Source organism: Spermophilus citellus (assembly GCF_964194105.1).
Source record: "Spermophilus citellus genome assembly, chromosome: 17".
NCBI classification, from domain to species: Eukaryota; Metazoa; Chordata; class Mammalia; order Rodentia; family Sciuridae; genus Spermophilus; species Spermophilus citellus.
This window is the reverse complement of record NC_138199.1, coordinates 39,078,899-39,098,343: the sequence shown is the minus strand read 5'-3', so window position 1 is coordinate 39,098,343 and position 19,445 is coordinate 39,078,899. Positions and strand designations below refer to the sequence as shown.

Genomic DNA, 19,445 nt, shown 5'->3' with positions numbered 1-19,445 from the left:
CGGGTTCGATCCTCAGCACCACATACCAACAAAGATGTTGTGTCCACCAAAAAATAAATAAATAAATAAATAAATATTAAAAAAAAAAAAAAAAGAACCCCATGACTGTCTCTACCTGAAGTCTGTGATGGCATTCAAGACCCATCATAGTCCATCCATCCAGACTAAACTTCCCAGCATCCACTCATTTGGGCCAGAGGTCATCTGCTTTCTGGTCAATCTACACTGGGACTGGGGTGAGGCAAGAGAGGAGTCAAGGGGCAAATTTCAGAAACACTAATTCTCAGGTTCGTGCAAATGCAGATCAGAAGAGGCACGAACCCAAGAATGAGTGTCTTCTCTCCTTCCCCCAGTTTTGCCTTCATTATAGGCCTTAAGCTCCTAGGGAACAGAGACCGTCTTCTAACCTCTGAAGGTCCTCAGTGCCTCCGCAGAGAAGGTCTCACAGTTAGAGCCCTAATAAGCATTTTTCCGGGCCAAGCCTCAAGAAATGTCTTTTATTCCTTTAGGAAGAGTGGCCTAGGATGGGAAGGGCAGTTTCCTGTGTGCTACATGAACCAGTCGATTCCAGTTTGATTGCCAGAGATGAGATGGACAGGAGAACCCAATGTTTGTGGAGGAGGTTTAGTTCTATTTCTTTTTATACGCGTGCAACAATCCTATAGAGTGGTGGTGACTTGATCTAAGCCACACAGCCTCGTAAGGATAGGGATAGGGCTAGATAACAAGTTCTTTGACGACGAGACCTAATCAAGACAAGACCTGGTGATAGCTACTTGAGCACATCGAGTATATCTACGCTCTACTAATGAGGACTGGACGAGGGAGCAAGATCCATCCATTGCTTTTGACTGCCAATAAGTGCCGAACGCTGATTGGCTCTGGTTTAGAAAACGAGCGGAAGGGCGTGCGCTAGGAGCTGCTGCGTGAGAGGGGCGTGAGCCAGTTGGTCTGGCGCCATGGCGTCGTTCAAATGCAGCACCGTGGTGTGCGTGATCTGCTCCGAGAAGCCCAAGTACCGCTGCCCCGCCTGCCGCGTGCCCTAGTGAGTGGGGAATTCGTGGGGGTCGGGGAGCGCGAGTGTCCTGCCGGGTCTGGGCTGGGCTCTGCGGGAGGGCCGTCGCCTTCTGGGCTGACTTGGGCTGTGGTCTCTGTCGTTGCAGCTGCTCGGTGACCTGCTTCCAGAAGCACAAAGGTAAGGCCCGGGTGTCCCCGCTTTAGCACCTGGCCTCCTCGTGTGTGGCACCCCCCCACCCCACCCCAGTGCCTTCAGGGGATGTGGGCCTCAGGCTGCGCCTCCTCCAGGCCTTGCAGCGCCGGATCCGCCCGGAGCCCCTCAGACCTCCCAAGCAATTCTGTCTCACTCGGGTCACCATTTGTTCTGTGAGAGCCTTGCGTCCTCAGTCTGTCTCTAGTGTCCTGTACCTCTCCTTGTGTGGGGGGACCCCTGTAAATGCTTTCTCGGTTTTTAACAGTCAACCTACTTCTATCCTGGCTTTATTCCTACGTGCCTCTGTCGTTTTCTTTTTAAAAAAGAGTCGACTGCTTTAAATCTCCAAAATTGTGATCTAAATAAACCTTTTCTAAGTAAAAATCAAACAAAAACCCCTAGACTGCTTTCGTAGCAAAATCCTCCATAGCTGTTCTTAGCATGCTAGCGGGCCTCTCACCTTTTGGCAGAAGCTGCTCTGCTGAGGTTAACTATAATGTTTCACTCTCGCTCTTTTTTTGTGGTTCCGGGGAGGCATGCACGCAAGGCAAGCACTCTTCCAACTGAGCTTTATCCCCAGCCCCAGTTTCTCTCTTTTAAATAGTATCTTATTAGAAACAATGATGTAGACCTATTTACAATAAAAGGAGCAAAGTCCTTGATAGTGTTTGCACTTAACAATCTGCACTGTATCATTAAGATCTGTAAGGTATCTTGAAACTGACATATGCGTGTAGAAAATTTAATTGCCACTCTCTAGTTTGTTTAAATTTGTGGAATTTTCCACGTTTTATATTAGTTACATCTGGGGAGGAAACTCAGCAGTGGAGTGCTTGCCTAGCATGCTCTAGGCCTGGGTGTTCTCTCTCTCTCTCTCTCTCTCTCTCTCTCTCTCTCTCTCTCTCTTTATATATATACACACACACACACACACACATATATAAGTATATACAAGCATATTTATATGTGTGTATATATATGCACGTGCACACACATATACATGTTTTACGAAGATAAAATACATTTCTGCTTTTTTTTTTTTTCCGTACTGGGGATTGAACTCAGGGGCAATTAACCACTGAGCCACATCCTCAGCCCCTTTTTTATTTTTGAGACAGGGTCTCACTAAGTTGCTGGCCTCGGACTTGTGATCCTCCTGCCCCCACCTTCTCAGTTGCTGGGATTACAAGTATGTGCCACTGCGCCTGTCTGCATTTTTTTTTTAAGACAAGGTATTTTAGCCAGGCATGGTGGTAAATGCCTGTAGGCAGGAGGATCTCGAGTTCAAAGCCTGTCTTAGAAGTGGCCAGGTACTAAGCAACTCAGTGAGACCCTATCTCTAAATAAAATACAAATTAGGACTGGCTTTATACTGCCAAGTGGCTCAGTGGTTGAGTGCCTCTGAGTTCAATCCCTGGTACCAAAAAAATAAAAGACCAGGTATTTTAGAAAGTAAAACTCATTAGTTCTACTACCCAATAAAATTGTGGCTAAAAGCTTAATATAGATTCTTTCAGATTATTTCCATTCTTGTGCCATTACATAGGGCTTTTTTCTTTAACTTATTATTTTTCTTTATATATATATTTACTTGTTCTAATTAGTTATACACAACAGTGAATGCATTTCGACACATCACACATAAATGGAGTGTAAGTTCTCATTTGTGTGGTTGTACATGAGTTACACAGGTCACGTAATTATTTATACACATAGGGTAATAATGTCCAATTCATTCTATTATCATTCCTACCCACTCTCTCTTCTCCCTTCACTCCCCTCTGTCTAGTCCAAATCACCTCTATTCTCCCACCGCCTTATTGTGAACTAACATCCACGAATCAGAGAAAACATTAGGCCTTTGGTTCTTTGAGATTGGTTTATTTTTACTTAGCATAATATTCTCCAGTTCCTTCCATTTACTGGCAAATGCCATAATTTTAATCTTTTTAAGCTGAGTAATATTCCATTGTATATATATACCACAATTTCTTTATCCATTTATTTGTTGAAGGGCACCTAGGTTGGTTCCATAGTTTAGCTATTGTGAATTGAGCTGGTATAAACATTGATGGGGCTGCATCACTGAAGTATGCTGATTGTAAAGGACTTTTTTTTTAATCCCTCAGAATTTCAGCTATGAGCTGGGAGTGGTAATCCCAGCAGCTCAGGAGGCTGAGACAGGAGGATCATGAGTTCAAAGCCAGCCTCAGCAACTTAGTGAGGTACCTAGCAACTCAGTGAGATGCTGTCTCTAAATAAATGTGGCTTAGTGGTTAAACACTCCTGGGTTCAATCTCCAGTACCAAACCCCCCCAAAAAAACAAAACAAAAAAACAAAAAAAAGAATTTCAGCAATGAGATTAGACTACCTAAACACACCCTTATTTGATTTTACAGCATATTTTGGGCACTTTAAAAGAATCAGGATATAGAGTTTTAGTTCATTGATTTAAAGGACGTATTAGATGGCTGATATAACCACTGTTTAACTAGATCCCTACTGGTGGATATTTGAGTTGTTTTGCTATTCCTGATACAGGCATTGTTAAAGTATGATATCTAAAATATTTAATAAAGGAATCATTTCTGGGCTGGCGGTGTAACTCAGTGGTAGAGCACTTGCCTTGCATTCGAAAGGCCCTGGGTTTGATCCTCAGTATACACACAGTTTTCTAACAGGAATTTCTTTTTATTTCTCACTGCTAGGGATTGAACCTAGAGGCACTCTACCTACATCCCACTCATTTTTTTATTTTGAGATGGGGGTCTTACTGCATTGCTGAAGCTGGCCTGAAACTTGTGATCCTCCTGCCTCAACCTCCTGAATCACTGGGATTACAGGCATGTGCCAGCTCTAAGAAGAGTTTCTACACATTTGTTGGACACTGTTCATTTGTTGTCTTGGTTTCTGTGAATATCTCTTGTGCTTGACTTCTCCCTTCCTGAGAGTAGTGTACCTCACTACTCTCTGGGGCTCTTGCCTCCTTTTCTTTTTATTGTATTTTTGTGTTATTGTGGATTGAACCTAGTGGTGCTCAACCACTAAGATATATCCCCTGACTTTTTTTGTGGGGGTGGGTACTGGGGATTGAACCCAGGGATGCTTAATCACTGGAGCCACATCCCCAGACCTTTTTATTTAATTAATTTATTTATTTTGAGGCAGGGTCTAAGTTGCTAAGTTGCCAAGACTGGCCTCAAACTTTTTTTTTTTTTTTTAAGAGAGAGAGAGAGAGAGTTTAGAATTTTAATATTTTATTTTTTAGTTATTGGCGGACACAACATCTTTATATGTGGTGGTGAGGATCGAACCTGGGCCGCACGCATGCCAAGCGAGCGCGCTACCGCTTGAGCCACATCCCCAGCCCCATATTAATTCTTTTTTTTTTTTTTTTTTTGGATGGTGCTGGGGATTGAACCCAGGGACTTGTGCATGCGCAGCAGACACTCTACCAACTGAGCTATATCCCCAGAACTTCAAACTTGTGATCCTCCTGAGTTGCTGGGATTACAGGCATGCACCACTGTACTCAGCTTAAACATTTTTTTTCTGGACAAGACCTCACTAAGTTTCCCAGGCTGCCCTTGAACTTGTGACTCTTCTGCTCAGCTTCCCTTGTAACTTGACATGGTAGGCATGTTCCACTCAACCCAGCCCTCTCTTCCCTTTTTGAATGTTGTTTCTCCGTTACTTCCCTTTGCTTTCCCATGAAACTTGGGATTCTGTCTTTGACCTTCTCTTTTTTTGGGGGGGTGGGTACTGGGGATTGAATTTAGGGGCACTCAATCACTGATCCACATCCCTAGCCCTATTTTGTATTTTATTTGGAGATGGGATCTCACTGTATTGCTTAGTGCCTTGCTTTTGCTGAGGCTGGCTTTGAACTTGAGATCCTCCTGCCTCAGCCTTCTGAACCCTTGGGATTGTAGGTATACACCACCATGCCCAGCGTATATCTTTCTTTTCTCCTTTTCTTTTCTTCCCCCTTTCCTTTTTCCTTTCCTCTTAACACCCAAATATATAGCTCCGTTTACTTTTTGGGGCCCTAGAAACCAACAGCTAACTCCAAAATCTGCCCCTCCTTTCATTCCCTCCTGAGGTGTAGCACAGCCTTAAAGTTAGACCTAGATTCAAATTCTGCCTCTGCCACTTAACTCTGGACCTTGGATAAGTTTCTTTATTATAGGAAAACCTAATTGTCTCATCTGTAGTGTCTTGAATGCTCTGAAAGGGTCCATTGAGACACTTTATCTGACAGGGCACTTGCTGATTAGTCACTGACACTGGCAGCTATTGTAACAACCCCCTTTCTGATTAGATGCTTGCCCCTTTTCACAGCATATTGTTTACTAATCTTGTTTCTTTAATCTGCCCCCATAACCCTTTCCTATTACCATGTGCTCTGTTGACTCTTAAAGTTCTTCATTGGTTGTTTTGCCTTTAGTTTTATCCCCTGAGTCTCTGGTTTACCAGCAGTACCACCTCCCCCATTTCCTAATATCTCTGGAACATTTTCAAAGAAACCAGGCAGCTCAAGATAGGAAAGAAGTGAAACTATAGCACTGGAAGCAGGGTTGGGAGTCTGAGGTCCGCAATGCTTGTCCTGTATCCATGTGGCAATCAGAAGCTTATTGCCCTGCGACCTTGTTGGTGCTGGGGCGATATTTCTGGAAATGCAAATTTTACTCTCCTATGCTAAGAACTCTGGCTTTCTAGTATGGAAGGCAGTGTTCTCTAAGGAGACACATTGTCAACGGTGTCACTGTTATCAACTTGGTTGAGCAGAGATTGGTGACACTATGGAGAATTGGTTCTGGGGCTCAAATGTAGATAGTGCAATGTGAGAGACCATTCTGCACCACTAGAAAACTTTTCACCCTAAAGGCCAGTGGTGCTTTTGCTGAGACATTGGTGGGGAAAGACAGACTTCCTGTGGGGGCCATTCTTTTGCTCTGGCTTCCTCTTTTGCTCCAAGTACCTGCCAGGCTGCCCTGTCAATCAACTGGCAATTGCTTATCACTATCTCCTAATTCCTGACTCTGCTCTTTTCTGCCTAGGCATAGACCTTTTCCTCTGCCAATAATGCTCTTCTTTCTACCTAACGCTCCTCTAAGAGTCATCTTGGTGATGTCTCCTGGTTTTCTCAGGTGGACTTAGACCAGATCCTTCTTCTGTGTGTCTAGCTATCTCCCATGACTAAACCCTTCAAAGGTGGGAGTGGTGACTTTCATCTGTGTATTCTCAGTGGCACTGGTACATATAAATTTAACATCTGAAATTGCTGAGAAAATCATGATGCTTATTGAAGACACTGTGAGCCACTTATCATAGTGAAAACCCTGTAGATTAGGGAAGGAGAATGAGAACAGGTTCTTGAAATGTGTGAACATAGCGTCCTTAAGCCCTTCTGTTAGGCTTAGGGTTTTTCTCATCCTGTCCCTCTGATGTCTCCCTTCTTCCATATCCATCTCCACCCAGTACACATGCTTCTCCCTTGGCTTGGTGAGGAGGTGCAGCCTTATCACTGAAATAGAAGGTGTGTGTGTCTGAGATTTGTCTTTTTCAGAGCAGTGCAACCCTGAAACTCGTCCCATTAAGAATAAAAGATCAGCTGCTCCTGTGAAAACTACACAGCCTGAGGAAAACAAAGGTATGTTGTTTGGATGATTGATTTCAAACAAACCTAGAGGAGTTTTCAAAGACAACTAATGGAAAGAAATGAATCTAAGACATGGGCTGCAGAATGGCTTTGTTAGGGAGCAGCAGTCTTCTCATCCTTGACCCCAAGAGTGGGTCATGAGTTGTCATGGGTGGTGAGAGAACAGCCTGACACTTCCTTCATGGGAGGAAACCCAGGAGCAGGAAGCAGTGGGGAGAAAGGCCATGACTGTGGTATAGGAATGTGAGGTGGGTTCTGCTGGTAGAGGCCTTTTCTGGTCACAGCTTTGGGTTTCCCTGCCTGAGCCTGACTAGCTGTCAGTTAACCTGAGCTAGGCTGAGGCAGGTTTCCTTTGTTTTGGGTCACTTCACTGCTGCTGGGGACTCCTCCTGCTGGGGTGATGGGCTGTCATTCCATCTATCCTATCCATTCATGTAGAATTTCCTTCATATGTCCTGGGTTATGCATTATTCCAGGCCTCTGGTTCCACTAAAGAGGTATTGAAGATCATAGCATAGGGATGGGCCATCTCTGCCCTTTGGGAAACTTCTAGTTGGGTTTAGGAAGGGCCAGTAATTTCTGCCTGCGTGGAAGCTCAGGGACTTATGTTTGGCATGTTTCTACACATCAGCTAGTTCACTGGCCCATGGAGGTGGGGTGTTAAGAATTAAAATACCATGTTCCAAGCTCAAAGACCAGAGGGAAACATAGTTTAAGTGCTAGGATGCATTTAAGTAAAACCACCATTTTTTCTTTCACCTGCTTTTCCTTTTTTATACAAGAGTAGTATAATTGTGAATTCCAGAGATATTTTTAACTACTTGTATACCCCATCACTGTTGGGTATGCACTTTTTTTTTTTCCTTCGGGAGTACGTGTTAACATCCGATGCACTGGCTTTGACTGTTAAACAGATTATGCTGTGTGTTTCTTAGATGATGACTCCTCTATAGCCGATTTTCTTGATAGTGATGAGGAAGAAGACAGAGTTTCTTTACAGAATTTGAAGAATTTAGGTAAGTCTGTTCTGTATTTATTTCCTTGTTAACCATTGAGATAATTTTATTGTATAGAATTTGTTTTTGGTGGTGCTGGGGATCAAATCCAGGGCTTGTGCATGCAAGGCAAGCACCCTCCCAACTGAGCTGTATCCCCAACCATCTACCCACCTTTTTAAAAACGCATTGGAGATCAAACTCAGGGACTCACTCATGCAGATAGGCACTCTATCACTGTGCTACACCTCCTGCCCCAATTTCCTTATTAATTTTTGAAATATGACTTAAGCTATTAAAAATGGTGTGGCATACAGGGCCTTTCCTTTCCAGCTGTACAGTTCTGTAAACCTGAATGATTTCACATCTCCTGGCCTGGCCACAATGCCCATTGTTTCTTTTGTCTAGAATCTGGATATTGCAGGTTGGCAAAATTCTGTCCTTCCTTCAAAGTACAGTTTAAGTTTTCTTGGCTCAACTAAGCTTTTCTTGACCCATGTCTCTCAGAATTAGGCACTTGTCTTTGCATATTGCCTTGAGCTTATCAGTTAATGTACCACTCATATTTTATGGTATTTTGTCTTATACATCAATTTGTAGGGTAGGGACCAGTATTTCCCTTATCTCCTGTGCTGGATTTATAGTCCATTCCTTAGTACAGGCTAGTATCACAAGATTAAAATTTTCAGGGGGGAAACAGATGTTAATAATGTACATTTTGGGGGGCTGGAGATACAGCTCAGCAGTAGAACACTTGTCTAGCAGGTGTGAGGCCCTGTGTTCATCAAGACTATACACACGCAAAAAGTGTGTAAAAATAGCACATTTTTTTGTAGTACTTCTTAGTCTACTATTTGTATGAGTTCTATGTAAAATTAATTTCATTCTTTCCAGTCAGTCAGGCTAATGGGTTGGTCTTAGCACTTGATACCACTGTAGTGATGAGACAGTTGTAAGGCAGGGTTTGGTTCCAGCAGAAATCATCTCTAGGATACTAATACAATGTAAGTATACATCTCTGGATTACCTAATACAATGTAAATGCTGGGTAAACAGTTGTTATGCCGAATTATTTAAAGAATAAGGACAAGGAAAGTCTATATATATTTGTATAGGCAAAATTTTGTAACTGAAAAATTTTAACATTTTCAACCTGATTAGTTATATCCATGGATGAGAGACCTATGGAGCTGGGGGTATGACATAATGGTTTACAGGGATGCAAGAGTTTATTACATTTAAAACATTTAGCTTTTAGCCATCTCTACATGTTCCTACTTGAACTTAGGCTTTTTTGTTGTTCTTTTTTAAAGGGGAATCTGCAACATTAAAAAACTTATTGCTCAATCCACACCTTAGACAGTTGATGATCAACCTCGATCAGGGTGACAACAAAGCAAAGCTCATGAGAGCCTATATGCAGGAGCCCTTGTTTGTGGAGTTTGCGGACTGCTGTTTAAGGATCGTGGAACCACCACAGAATGAGGATTCTTAAAATGCATTATTGTGCTCTTTGGTCAAGCACATGCCTGACTCCCAGACTTTGCAGGGGGGTGGGTCAGGAAGCAGCTAACGTTGTTGGCCTCCAAACATGGAAGGTGGCTTCCCAGATGCAAGCTGACTGCTGAGGTTGTGCAGGTATCTGTTTCTTGACAGGTGTGTATGTTTCAGGCCATGGGGAGTACTCAATATAGCAAATCCTTTATGAAGAGAGCTTGACATTCATAGGGTTGTTTTCAAATGTTTTATTTTTGGTACATAACTTATTTGTCATGTTTCATACTTATTTCAGTTGAAAACTGATCAGTGTTACTAAGTAAAATCAAGATATGGTGGTTCTCTTGTACATTGCATTGTTCATTGTCCTTGGTCCCTGATTTGATTGTTTGAAATTAAATAAGTCAACAACTTATTAAATAAGGTTTTGTTCCTTTGAGGAACTAAATGCAGTTTTTCCCAGCCAAAGTTCTAAAGCCCACGTTTGCCTGTTTTCTAAAGTGCTTGTGGGTGAATGGGTGCCCCACTGTAGTGACAGATCAAACTCTAAAACAGCCTCATCTGCTACCGAGTTTGATCCATGAAGTAGTGAGTGAAATGGTAAGTTCTCTGTGGCCTGAATCCTGGCTTAATCACTAGCAACCCTCACACCTCTCAGTGCTTAGGCTACAGGCCTGGGCCTTGCAGCCTGGAGTTGTTTCACGTGCATACATTTACAGTTGCTGTGGGATAGTTTGGCAGTTGTGTGCTGATTAAATGTCTTTGGCAAGGCATCTGGCAGGAAAAGGCCTCATGGAAACAAAGGCACTACAGATCACTCAGCCAGGTAAGAGCAGAGGGTGAGAGGAGGTCATACATGGATTGGCCTGTGTTTTTCTAGCAGAATCTGATTAAAGCCAGTAACACTAGAGGGTGAAGGTTCAGGGCAGGTGTCGGCGTAGCGCAGTGGAGACTTTCTGCAGTGAAACCTTATCGAGCCCTGGGGAGAAAGAGATTTAGCTTAGCCCCAGCTCCCAGGAGTGCCAGGTCTTAAAGGTACCTCACAGAGCCAATGTTAGAAATGTGAGGTGTGAACAAGTACTGGTCTGAGGGCCATACCAGTGGCAGGACTTCATTAATGTATTTTTTTAGAATTCTGAAATAGAATCCAATATCATATTTCACATCCATTCAGTATGAGACAGATGAGGAAACCCTAGGAAGGGGTAGAAGTTATCACTTGTCACATTCCTATGACTGCTTCCAGCTGGAAGATCAAAACATTTACACTTCTGTTTACATTTATGCTGGCCTGTGAGTTTTCATGGGAGTGAGACTCAGGCACTCAACCAGTGAGCCACATCCCCAGCCCTTTCTTGTATTTCATTTAGAGATGGAGTCTCACTGATTTATTTAGTGCCTCTCTTGCTGAGGCTGGCCTCCCGAGCCACTGGGATTATAGGCATGTGCCACCATGCCCAGCTTCATGGGAGATTTTATTCAGATTATGGCCTATAGTAATTCCTCTGCTTTGGAAATTGACAAAGCAGAAGGAAGGAAACAATTTCGTTTGCTCCTTGCTGTGGCCCGTGCAACACACCGAGTGTTAGCTCTCAGCTTCACTCAGGTCATCCAGTGAAAGGGGCAGAGCCAAGACCCAGATCCTGAGGTTCTGCTTCTGAGCGCTAACACACCTATCAACTTTCCTCAGCTGATTTATGAGGATAGGCTTGCTAGGGTGAACTAAAAAGCTGTGTGTGACATGGGCTTCCTGAATGCTGGCTCACTGTCTTCTCTAGCTGCTCATATTATAAAAGCAGAGGACTTGGACCATTGATACCCGTTTCTCATTTCCTCAGCTGGAAAAGGAGAGATGAACCAAGTAATGAGGAAAACATGGTGCCAAATCCAGTGTTTTGTGAAGTGACAAGTCAGTCCCACTTGGGATTAAGTAAAAGGACATTCAAGCTCTGTATGGTGGCACATGCCTATAGTCCCAATGACTTGGGAAGTTGAGGCAGGAGAATCAAAATTTCAAGGCCAACCTGGGCAACTTAGTAAGACCCTGTCTCAAAAACTAAAAAAAGCTGGGGGTATGTAGCTTAGTGGTAGAGGACTTGGCCTAGCAGTAGCAAGGTCCTGAATTCAATTTCTAGTACCATAAGGGGTGGGGACTAGAAGGTTCTGGAAGATAGAGTCCCAGTTTCAATAATGGAAATAATCAGAACTTGCAGCTGGTTGGGAAGCTCAGGCTTCGGGTTTACCCAGAAGGGTTAGGGAAGGGTCTCCTCCCAGCCTTAGTCTCCCTGCATTCCCTAGACAGGTGTGAGGAGCTGGACCTGTGGTAGGTTAGGACTGCTATCCCATCACACATCTTACCTGAGGTAGTGCTCGGATGGACCTGACACCAGCCTGGTCTTGTTGTGCTGTCTGGACACTGGAGCTCCTGGAGCTGCCTGAGGGAAGCTGGAGGCAGGCATGGACTACCAGTTTTCTCTGAAAGCCGCGTATACCCACAGCTGCATTGGCCAGGACTAGTCCTAGAGGCCAAAGCCGGATTATTGCCCCTAGGAGCCTGGGCTGCATTGGGGGCAGTGGAGAGGAGTTCGGGGAACCATGAGCTTGGGAAAAGTGTTTTTCTTCCAAACCATCCAGTTCTTTAGAAGCAAGGAAGGCCATTCTGATCTTAAAAAGAAAAAAAAAAATCTTTTTTAAACTTTAGATTTCTCTAGTCTTTTTTTTTTTTTTTTGAAGGGGGGGGCGTTCTAAGGATTAAACCCAGGGGTTCTTAACCACTGACCCTAGCCCTCTTTATACTTTATTTTGAACCAGGGTCTTGCTAAGTTGCTGAGGCTGGCTTTGAACTTGGGATCCTCCCGCCTCAGCCTACTGAGCCACCGGGATTACAGGCGTGCACCACTATGGCTGGCTTTCTAGTTCTTTTAATGGAAAATACAAACCAAACTATTTTTAATAAATCAGTTTAACAAGATGAATTGAAGGTACCTGATGTGAACAGCTGGATGCCAAGAAATAGAAGGGGTCCATGTGGCAGAAAATAAGGCAGTTGCATAAGCAACAGCCTTTCTGATAGGCCATAGAAGTTATGCATTTAAAGTACACAAATCCATGGTTTAGTATGTTCCAGGAGTTAAACTCATGCCACTGTTTATTATCACTACCACCACGGGAGGAGCTGCCTCTGCCTGTCTTGCACAGGAGGAACACAAGGCTGAGAGGCTGAACATCCTGCCCGACACTGCCCCCCACCCCCATTCCCACCCACTTGGGTCTGTCTGGTGCCAGAATCTCTGTGAGCTGCCCACCCTGACTTCTCAAGTCGTACTCACTCTCCACTTCTGCCATGCGTGCTTGATGACTGTGGCTGCTATGTGCAGCCTCTGGATGTGTTTCCGAGTTAACCAGGAACGAACGGCTAAGAGGTTTGCCCAGAAAGAGCAAAGAGATAACAATGGTCATTAGAGCACTTGGCAACCTGGCTGTGCCAAAACACCAGAAATGTGTTTTATCTAAAGTATTGGTTACCATGTACTATTATATAAAGTTCTAAAGTCAACACATGAAGCAAAATGGGGCTTGTTTTTCCCTGCTAGTACTGGGAATTAAACTCAGGGGTACTTTACTACTGAGCTGTATCCTCAGCCCCATTTTATTTTTATTAAAAAAATTTTTTTGTAGTTGTTGATGGACAGAATGCCTTTTTTACTTTTATGCGGTGGTGAGGATCAAACCCAGCGCCTCACATTTGCTAGGCAAGAGCTCTGCCACTGAGCTACAGCCCCAGCCCTCAGCCCAATTTTAAATGTTGAGACATGATCTTGCTAAATTGCCCAGCTGGTTTAGAGTTTCAATCCTCCTGTGTGGCTAGGATTATAGGCACATGCCACTGCACCTGGCTTAAGATGGGTTTTTAAAAACATTTCACACGATGGTGGAATGAGATGGACAAATATCATTAGACTGCACATATGGTGTGATACTACATCATGTACAACCAGTGAAATGAAAAGCTGTGCTGCAGTTGTGTACAATGAATCAAAATGCATTCTGCTATCATATATACCTAATTAAAATAAATTAATTTGAATTAAAAAAAAATAAACACTTTACACTCAGAGCCTACACACTGAGTGATACCTGGGAGGCTTTGACTGGCCAGGCCCAGAAGGATCACCTCCATCTCATACTCAATCCCTGGCAATGCCAGGAATGAGAGGGTTTTGGATCATTTCTACTTCCCTGGGTTCCATCCCTGGTGCTGCAAACAGGAAAAAAAGTCTCTTAAAAAAAAAAAAAAAATGAGAATGGTACTACATGCCTGTAATCACAGTGATTTGGGAGGTTGAGGCAGAAATGTGTTTGAGGCCAGCCTTGGCAATTTAGACTGTCTCAAAACAAAAAAATAAAAATGGATGGGGATGTAGCTCAGTAATAAACTGCCCCAGGTTCAATCAATATTTACTTGTTTATACTAAATAAATGGATAAATAAAATAAAGTCCTCAAATTTTCTTGCTTGCTTTGAGTGTATGATACAACATCATCATATGCCCAAATGCTGATAAAATTAATTACTGGCTGATGGGAATTTCTATTTCCTTCTCTTGAGATTTCAGCATATTCTAATTTCTTTTGGTATGATTATATAGAGAACAAAGGATACTCCATTAAATAGCATTAAAAAACTTTAAAGACAAATACAAAAACCACCTGTTATCTCCCCAATCCAGAGAGTTCTACAGTATTTATTTACCTTTACAGTTCTTTTTATGCCTCTACACATAAACACACCTTACAAGGGTGGGATCATCCTTTATTATCCAGGAAGTGGTGTTCCAGTAAGTGCATAATAGTCCTCAAAAATATTTAGCTGTGTCATAGGGATGATCCATAATTTAGCCATGATTACATCCCTGTTAGCCATTTGGGCTATTTCTACCATTTTTTCAAAATAAGACTGGTATGAATCTTTTCCTTTGATGAATCAAATGCTGTCACTTTTACCTTCTTCCAAGCCCTGCAGCCTAGCAGGTATTGATTTATGAAAAAGGAGTGAAAAAGACAGTGGCATAAACAGCTATGTTGGTCTGAGAAAAGGGAACTGAAGGCAAACGTTTAGCCTAGGTAGGAATGATTTGGTTTCCATTAACCTGCGGACTCTGGGCGAGGTGCACAGGGGGGTCAAATCCTAGGGCACCCAGGGTTTGCCATCCACCTACCTGCCTGAATGAGGGTGGCAGCTCGCCTCTGCCTTTTCTGCTTTCTACGCTGGTGTTGTCTCCAGCCACACTGGATGCAGCGGGCACACTGCTCTAGCACCTGCGTACGTCCGTTTTCCAGAAGCTCTAGCTGGAAGGAGTTACGTCCACTGAGGTCCTCAGCCTCTCCTCCCACTGTCCCCAGGAGGGCCCAGACTGTCCTGCTGTGGACAGCCCGAAGCTGGCAGGCATAATCTCATCCCTCAGCCAGCTTACCATAAAGTCAGTCATGAACACCTTGGTCCTGCCACACTGCAGTGGAGCTGGTGTGCACTCAGCTGAATCAGCAGGTGTGGCTGCTGTCCCAATTAGTGCTGGCAGAATGTGGAGAATGTCCTGGAGGAGAGTCTGCAGTGTGGCCGCCTCATCCTGTGGTGGCTGTTCTGGGGGATGGAATAGAGACTCCATCAGTGCATGGTCCTCTCCGCATGCTTTGGTAGCCCTAAAAAACTGGCTTTGGTCTCTTCAGCATCTTCCAAGCCTCTTTCCTGCTCTTCTTACCTCCAGCCTTTCCTCCCTCCTCCCATTTTTTGGAGGAGACCAGAAGCAGTGGCTCTGTTGTCTCAGGGACCTGCTATTCTGAGGAGTCTTGGAGTCCCCACTGTGGCTATGCCCTAGAGTATCCTGCAGCCTCCATGGCCTCAGGTCTCTTTGGACAGGCTAGCAAAGGGGGTGATGCCAGTAGAGCAACTCCTTCCAACCTGGCACCCCAGGCCACTCAGCCTGCATTTATTTACGTGGTCCCAACATCCTGAGAGGCAGAAAGGGCAGCTGGGCCACTACTGCAGCTCCTGACCCCTTACTGCTTGCCATTTAGGGAAAAAGATAGAACAAATTCCAGTTCCACGAAGGCCCAACAGGTCCCACTGTTGCCCTCCCATGTCTTATGGGGCTAACTCCTGTGCAGGAGGATTTACCTGAGGGCTCTGAAAACCTTTAGCTGCTCAGGGCCTCCCTGGAGACACAGGCTACCAAAGCAGATGCCAGCGATCAGAGACAGCCGCAAAATCAAACGGCCCACAGGGGCTTGGGCAAGAAACATGAAACAGGAGAGCTAACCAGACAGAGGAGTAAGAAATGAGAGAGTGAAAAGAAAGTGATGAAACTGCCCAAGAGGGGAGAAAAACAAAGCAGAAATATCTTATGAAGTCCCATGGGCACTAGGGTAGTGCTGGGTGGGTGGGGGAGTAGCCGTGGCTGGGGACCTTGTGTCCCATTCCTGGCCTCCTTATTCCTGCAGCCTTGGTTCTGTCTACATGCCAGCTACCTACATCAGCCATGGGCCAGACTTCCCCTGAGGTTAAAGCTTGTCCAAGTGCCTTCTGACAACTCCTGGGACCTGGAGCTCGTCAGTCTTGGAGGGCTTTTGAGCTTCCCCAGACCTCTCTGGCTCTTCCTGTCTGTATACTGGTCAACCCCTACCAAGGCTGACCAGTTTCTTCCACACATCTCCCACCTCTCTGGCTTCTCTCCCCTTGGCAGCTTTGCAGCCTCACTCCCGAAACCTCCACAAGGCCCCCCGGCTGATGGAGCTGCTGGCTTTCTTCCCTGCAGTGCCACCTCTTCTGTCCAGAGAATAAAGTCTAGGTTCCCTGAGTAGATCACCTGTCACCACTGTCCTGATGAGCCAGCGAAACTGCAATGGCCTGGAGTTCCTCACACCCACACTGCTGTCTCACGCCTCTGTTCAGATTAGCCTATTCACCTGGCTACCCAACTTACCCTCACCTACCACCTGCTTTAGGAAGCTTTCCCCAGTCCACACCTGCCCAGCACTTCCCACAGCATCCTGCTCACAGCTCTGCCTTCCCACATTCCACAGCTGTCTTTGAGTTTGTTCCCTGCATTGAACGAGGAGCCATAAGGGCAGGGCTATGTTGTATTCAGTGACCTGTGTTTGAACAAAGGGCCCCCACTCACCAGAGTGCTCTTTGGCAGAATATGGGTTATGGAAACTTGAGGATGCGCGAGGACAGAGCCTTCTCAGTAACTCATATCGTTCCATAAAGTTCTGGTGAGAGACCCTGCAAGCCAGAGCAGGTGAAAGAGAATGAGTTCATCCGTGAGCCAGGTACATCACTCAGGGCTCAGTTCCTTCAGCATCTCTCAATTCCTGACCCTTCATTTCTCATAGGCCTGAGCTGCATAGAAGGGCCCTTCCCCGTTGGGTTATCTAATTAGCATTTTTCTGTTTCTTTCCTAGCACCAGTTGCACTTATTTTTCCTGACTCTATAGGAATGTATACCCCAAGAGGGAGAGACTCACCTTCCTTATTCACTGATACATTACCAAAAACAATGCTGGTAATTTTTATTGTTCAAAACAGTGTACAGTAAATGAATGGATAAATTAACAAGTGCTGCCTGTTGAGTTCCAGGTGGACTTCTATAGACTTGCCTCTTTTTCTTCATCTCTACCTCCAGCTCTCTCTTGGGCAGGCTCCTGTCTGGGCCAAGTCCTGTAATTCACCCCAGCAATGCCCTGTTCCCTGTGGTGGTATGACTCACTCACCGAATGGGGAAGCCAGCAGCACTGATATGAATGGTCTCTACAAGGCCACAGGCCTCCAGTTGGCTCAGGACCTATAGGGTGGGAAGATAGGGTAGGCACTTGTGGGACCAGAAATGCCATTCCTTCTGGCTTTTTCTTGGGCCCTAGCCTGTGTGGTGCTGAGGCTCTCCTGAGTCTTGGCTGATGAGGGGTATCTCCTTGGGGTGGCAAATCAAGGAACCCTGAAAAAATTTCCTCTGTAGAAAGAGGGCCCTGGTAGTTCCAAGTCTCCCCAGATGCCTGAGTTTTGATACAGTTGAGGGCTTTGATGGTCCTGGCTGTATCTCATCCCTTCCTTTGGGGAAGACTCACTATCTTAGAATGCAGCCCAACCAGATTTCTAGTTCTGATTGTTTTTGCAGGTAGCAGAGTGGTTCACAGCTAAGGGGCTGGGAGGTCATACTGTAAAGATTCTCCCACAGTCTGAATTCCAGTCTTTACCACACAGCCAAGTAGTCCTGGCTACCAACTCCAAGGCCACATCTACCAGATGACCCTGTGCTCCTTTTTAACACTGTCCAGCACTCACACCTCATCCATAGCCCTCAGAGTCTGGTACCCTGAGCAAAAAGGGTAGCTGCTGGCCAAAGTGCTTTTGCGTAGATTAGACAAAAAAAAGTGACACTCCAGTCAGAAATGGCTACATTGTACATGGACTAAAATAACACAGAGTTTCAACTAGTCACAAAAGACACTTATCAGTCCTTCAATCCCTCCTCAAGGCACCTAACTTGATGAGCAGAGAGCAAGAGACACTGGAGTCCCTACTTGCCTCCTCACCTAAGCCACTGCACAGTACATGCCACACAGCCACAATTGCACATGACTGCCCTGCCCCAGCAGAGAAGAGCAGCCCTCCCTAATGTCAGGCCCAGCCTGAGACTCCCAGAGACTCTGTTTGGAGATGTCTTGCCCTGCATCCTCCCAGGGCTTGCCAGATGGGGATCAGTGCAAAGCAGCTTTGGTCCAGTGTTTTTACCTCCTCTTGGAGGAAGCTCTGTGGCTGGCCCTGGCTGTTGGGCTTAATACAGCGAATGTAGTGGGGTGTGGTGTTCTGCAGGATCCGCAGGAGCTGCTCCAGGGAAGCCTGAAGATGGGAGAGTACATGGGTTAAACAGGGACTGGGGCTGCTCAGGGCCTTAGCCAAGCCCTGGTTAGTAACTGTAGCCAATGCCTCCAGCAGCCTTCTCAGCCTTGAGACCAAGATCCTCATGTGCCCTGGTGACAACTACCGGAGGATCTTACCGAATGGGGAAGACAGCAGCACTGATATAAATGGTCTCTACAAGGCCATTCCCAAAGCACACCCCCTTCGTACCTACTATTGCTCCTCACCCTTGTCTCTAAGTAACTTTTGGAACTATGACCTTTATCTGATCAGTTTGCCTGCATCTGATCTCAGCTTCCTCTCTTGCCCCATCTCCCCAGAGCAATCTTCTGGAAGAGAACAGTTTCAACCCCTTCCCCACCCCCACCCCATCCGCTGCCATTCTTTCAGGCAACAGTTGCCATTATTAAGCTTGCCCTGTGTGATGGAGGCTTGCAGGGACCAGGACCTAGGCAGTCTGCTGCTGTCTCAGAGCTTAGTCTCAGGGGCCACACACATATAGGACACCCTCTGTGGTGTCTGAAGCTGGGGTAGAAAAATGCTAATCTAACTGGGTACTACAGGGTGCCTCCTCAAGGAGGAGCTCTCTCCTCAATGACAGAGCAGAGGTTTGATGGATGAGTAGAAACAAACTAAAAAAATTTGTGTGGGAGCTGAAGGGCAGTGGTCAAGAGATCCCAGGTGTCAGGTGTGGTGGTGTATGCCTACAATCCCAGCAACTTGGGAAGTTGAGGCAGGTGGATTGCAAGCTCAAAGCCAGTCTCAGCAATTTAATGAGGCCCTAAACAACTTAGCAAGATCCCATCTCAAAATAGAATGTAAAAAGGCTGGGATGTGGGTCAGTGGTAAGCACCTTTGGGTTCAATCCCGATAAAAAAAAAAAAAAAATCCCAGGAAGGTACATGCAAGGGCAATAGCAGAAAACTGACAATACTGAGAAAAATGACAAGCCTGTGCCTGCTGAGGACAGGTTTGAGCAGGACCCACTCAGAGAGGTTCATTACTGTTCTGTGAGCATCCTATCATCAGTGAGCAAGAGTCCTTCCACTCCCCCAAGATGTCATATCATTACATCTGATGGCCTGTGTGTCCTGTCTTTGTTTCTACCCATGGGAACAGAGACCATATCTGCTTGACATATAACAAATCACTGAACCACTGCTC

At 45.2% G+C, this 19,445-nt stretch overlaps 2 protein-coding genes across 9 annotated transcripts in view; one reads left to right on the top strand and one right to left on the bottom strand.

Annotated features, from left to right (window-relative positions):
- Positions 1–646: 646 nt before the first annotated feature.
- On the top strand, positions 647–9,712 carry ZNHIT3 (zinc finger HIT-type containing 3). The gene is made up of 5 exons (XM_081270022.1): positions 647–1,045; positions 1,164–1,195; positions 6,781–6,864; positions 7,809–7,889; positions 9,182–9,712. Exons 1-5 carry the CDS (start codon positions 960–962, stop codon positions 9,361–9,363), a joined length of 465 nt encoding a protein of 154 aa, XP_081126148.1. The 5' UTR covers positions 647–959; the 3' UTR covers positions 9,364–9,712.
- Positions 9,548–19,445, bottom strand: part of MYO19 (myosin XIX) — a 28,960-nt gene continuing 19,062 nt past the window's right edge. For 5 of the 8 annotated variants that reach the window (XM_081270006.1, XM_081270007.1, XM_081270004.1 and 2 more), the window contains 8 exons: positions 18,153–18,260; positions 17,135–17,205; positions 16,543–16,646; positions 14,839–15,005; positions 14,584–14,713; positions 12,695–12,780; positions 11,724–12,029; positions 9,548–10,344 (listed from right to left, as the gene is read on the bottom strand). In XM_081270006.1, coding sequence (XP_081126132.1) covers positions 10,216–10,344; positions 11,724–12,029; positions 12,695–12,780; positions 14,584–14,713; positions 14,839–15,005; positions 16,543–16,646; positions 17,135–17,205; positions 18,153–18,260 — 1,101 coding nt within the window. In that variant the 3' untranslated portion in view covers positions 9,548–10,215. Of the gene's footprint in view, positions 10,345–11,723; positions 12,030–12,694; positions 12,781–14,583; positions 14,714–14,838; positions 15,006–15,539; positions 15,677–16,542; positions 16,647–17,134; positions 17,206–18,152; positions 18,261–19,445 lie in introns of those variants that run through there. The other 3 variants (XR_014019207.1, XR_014019208.1, XR_014019209.1) reach the window with 3 other exon arrangements.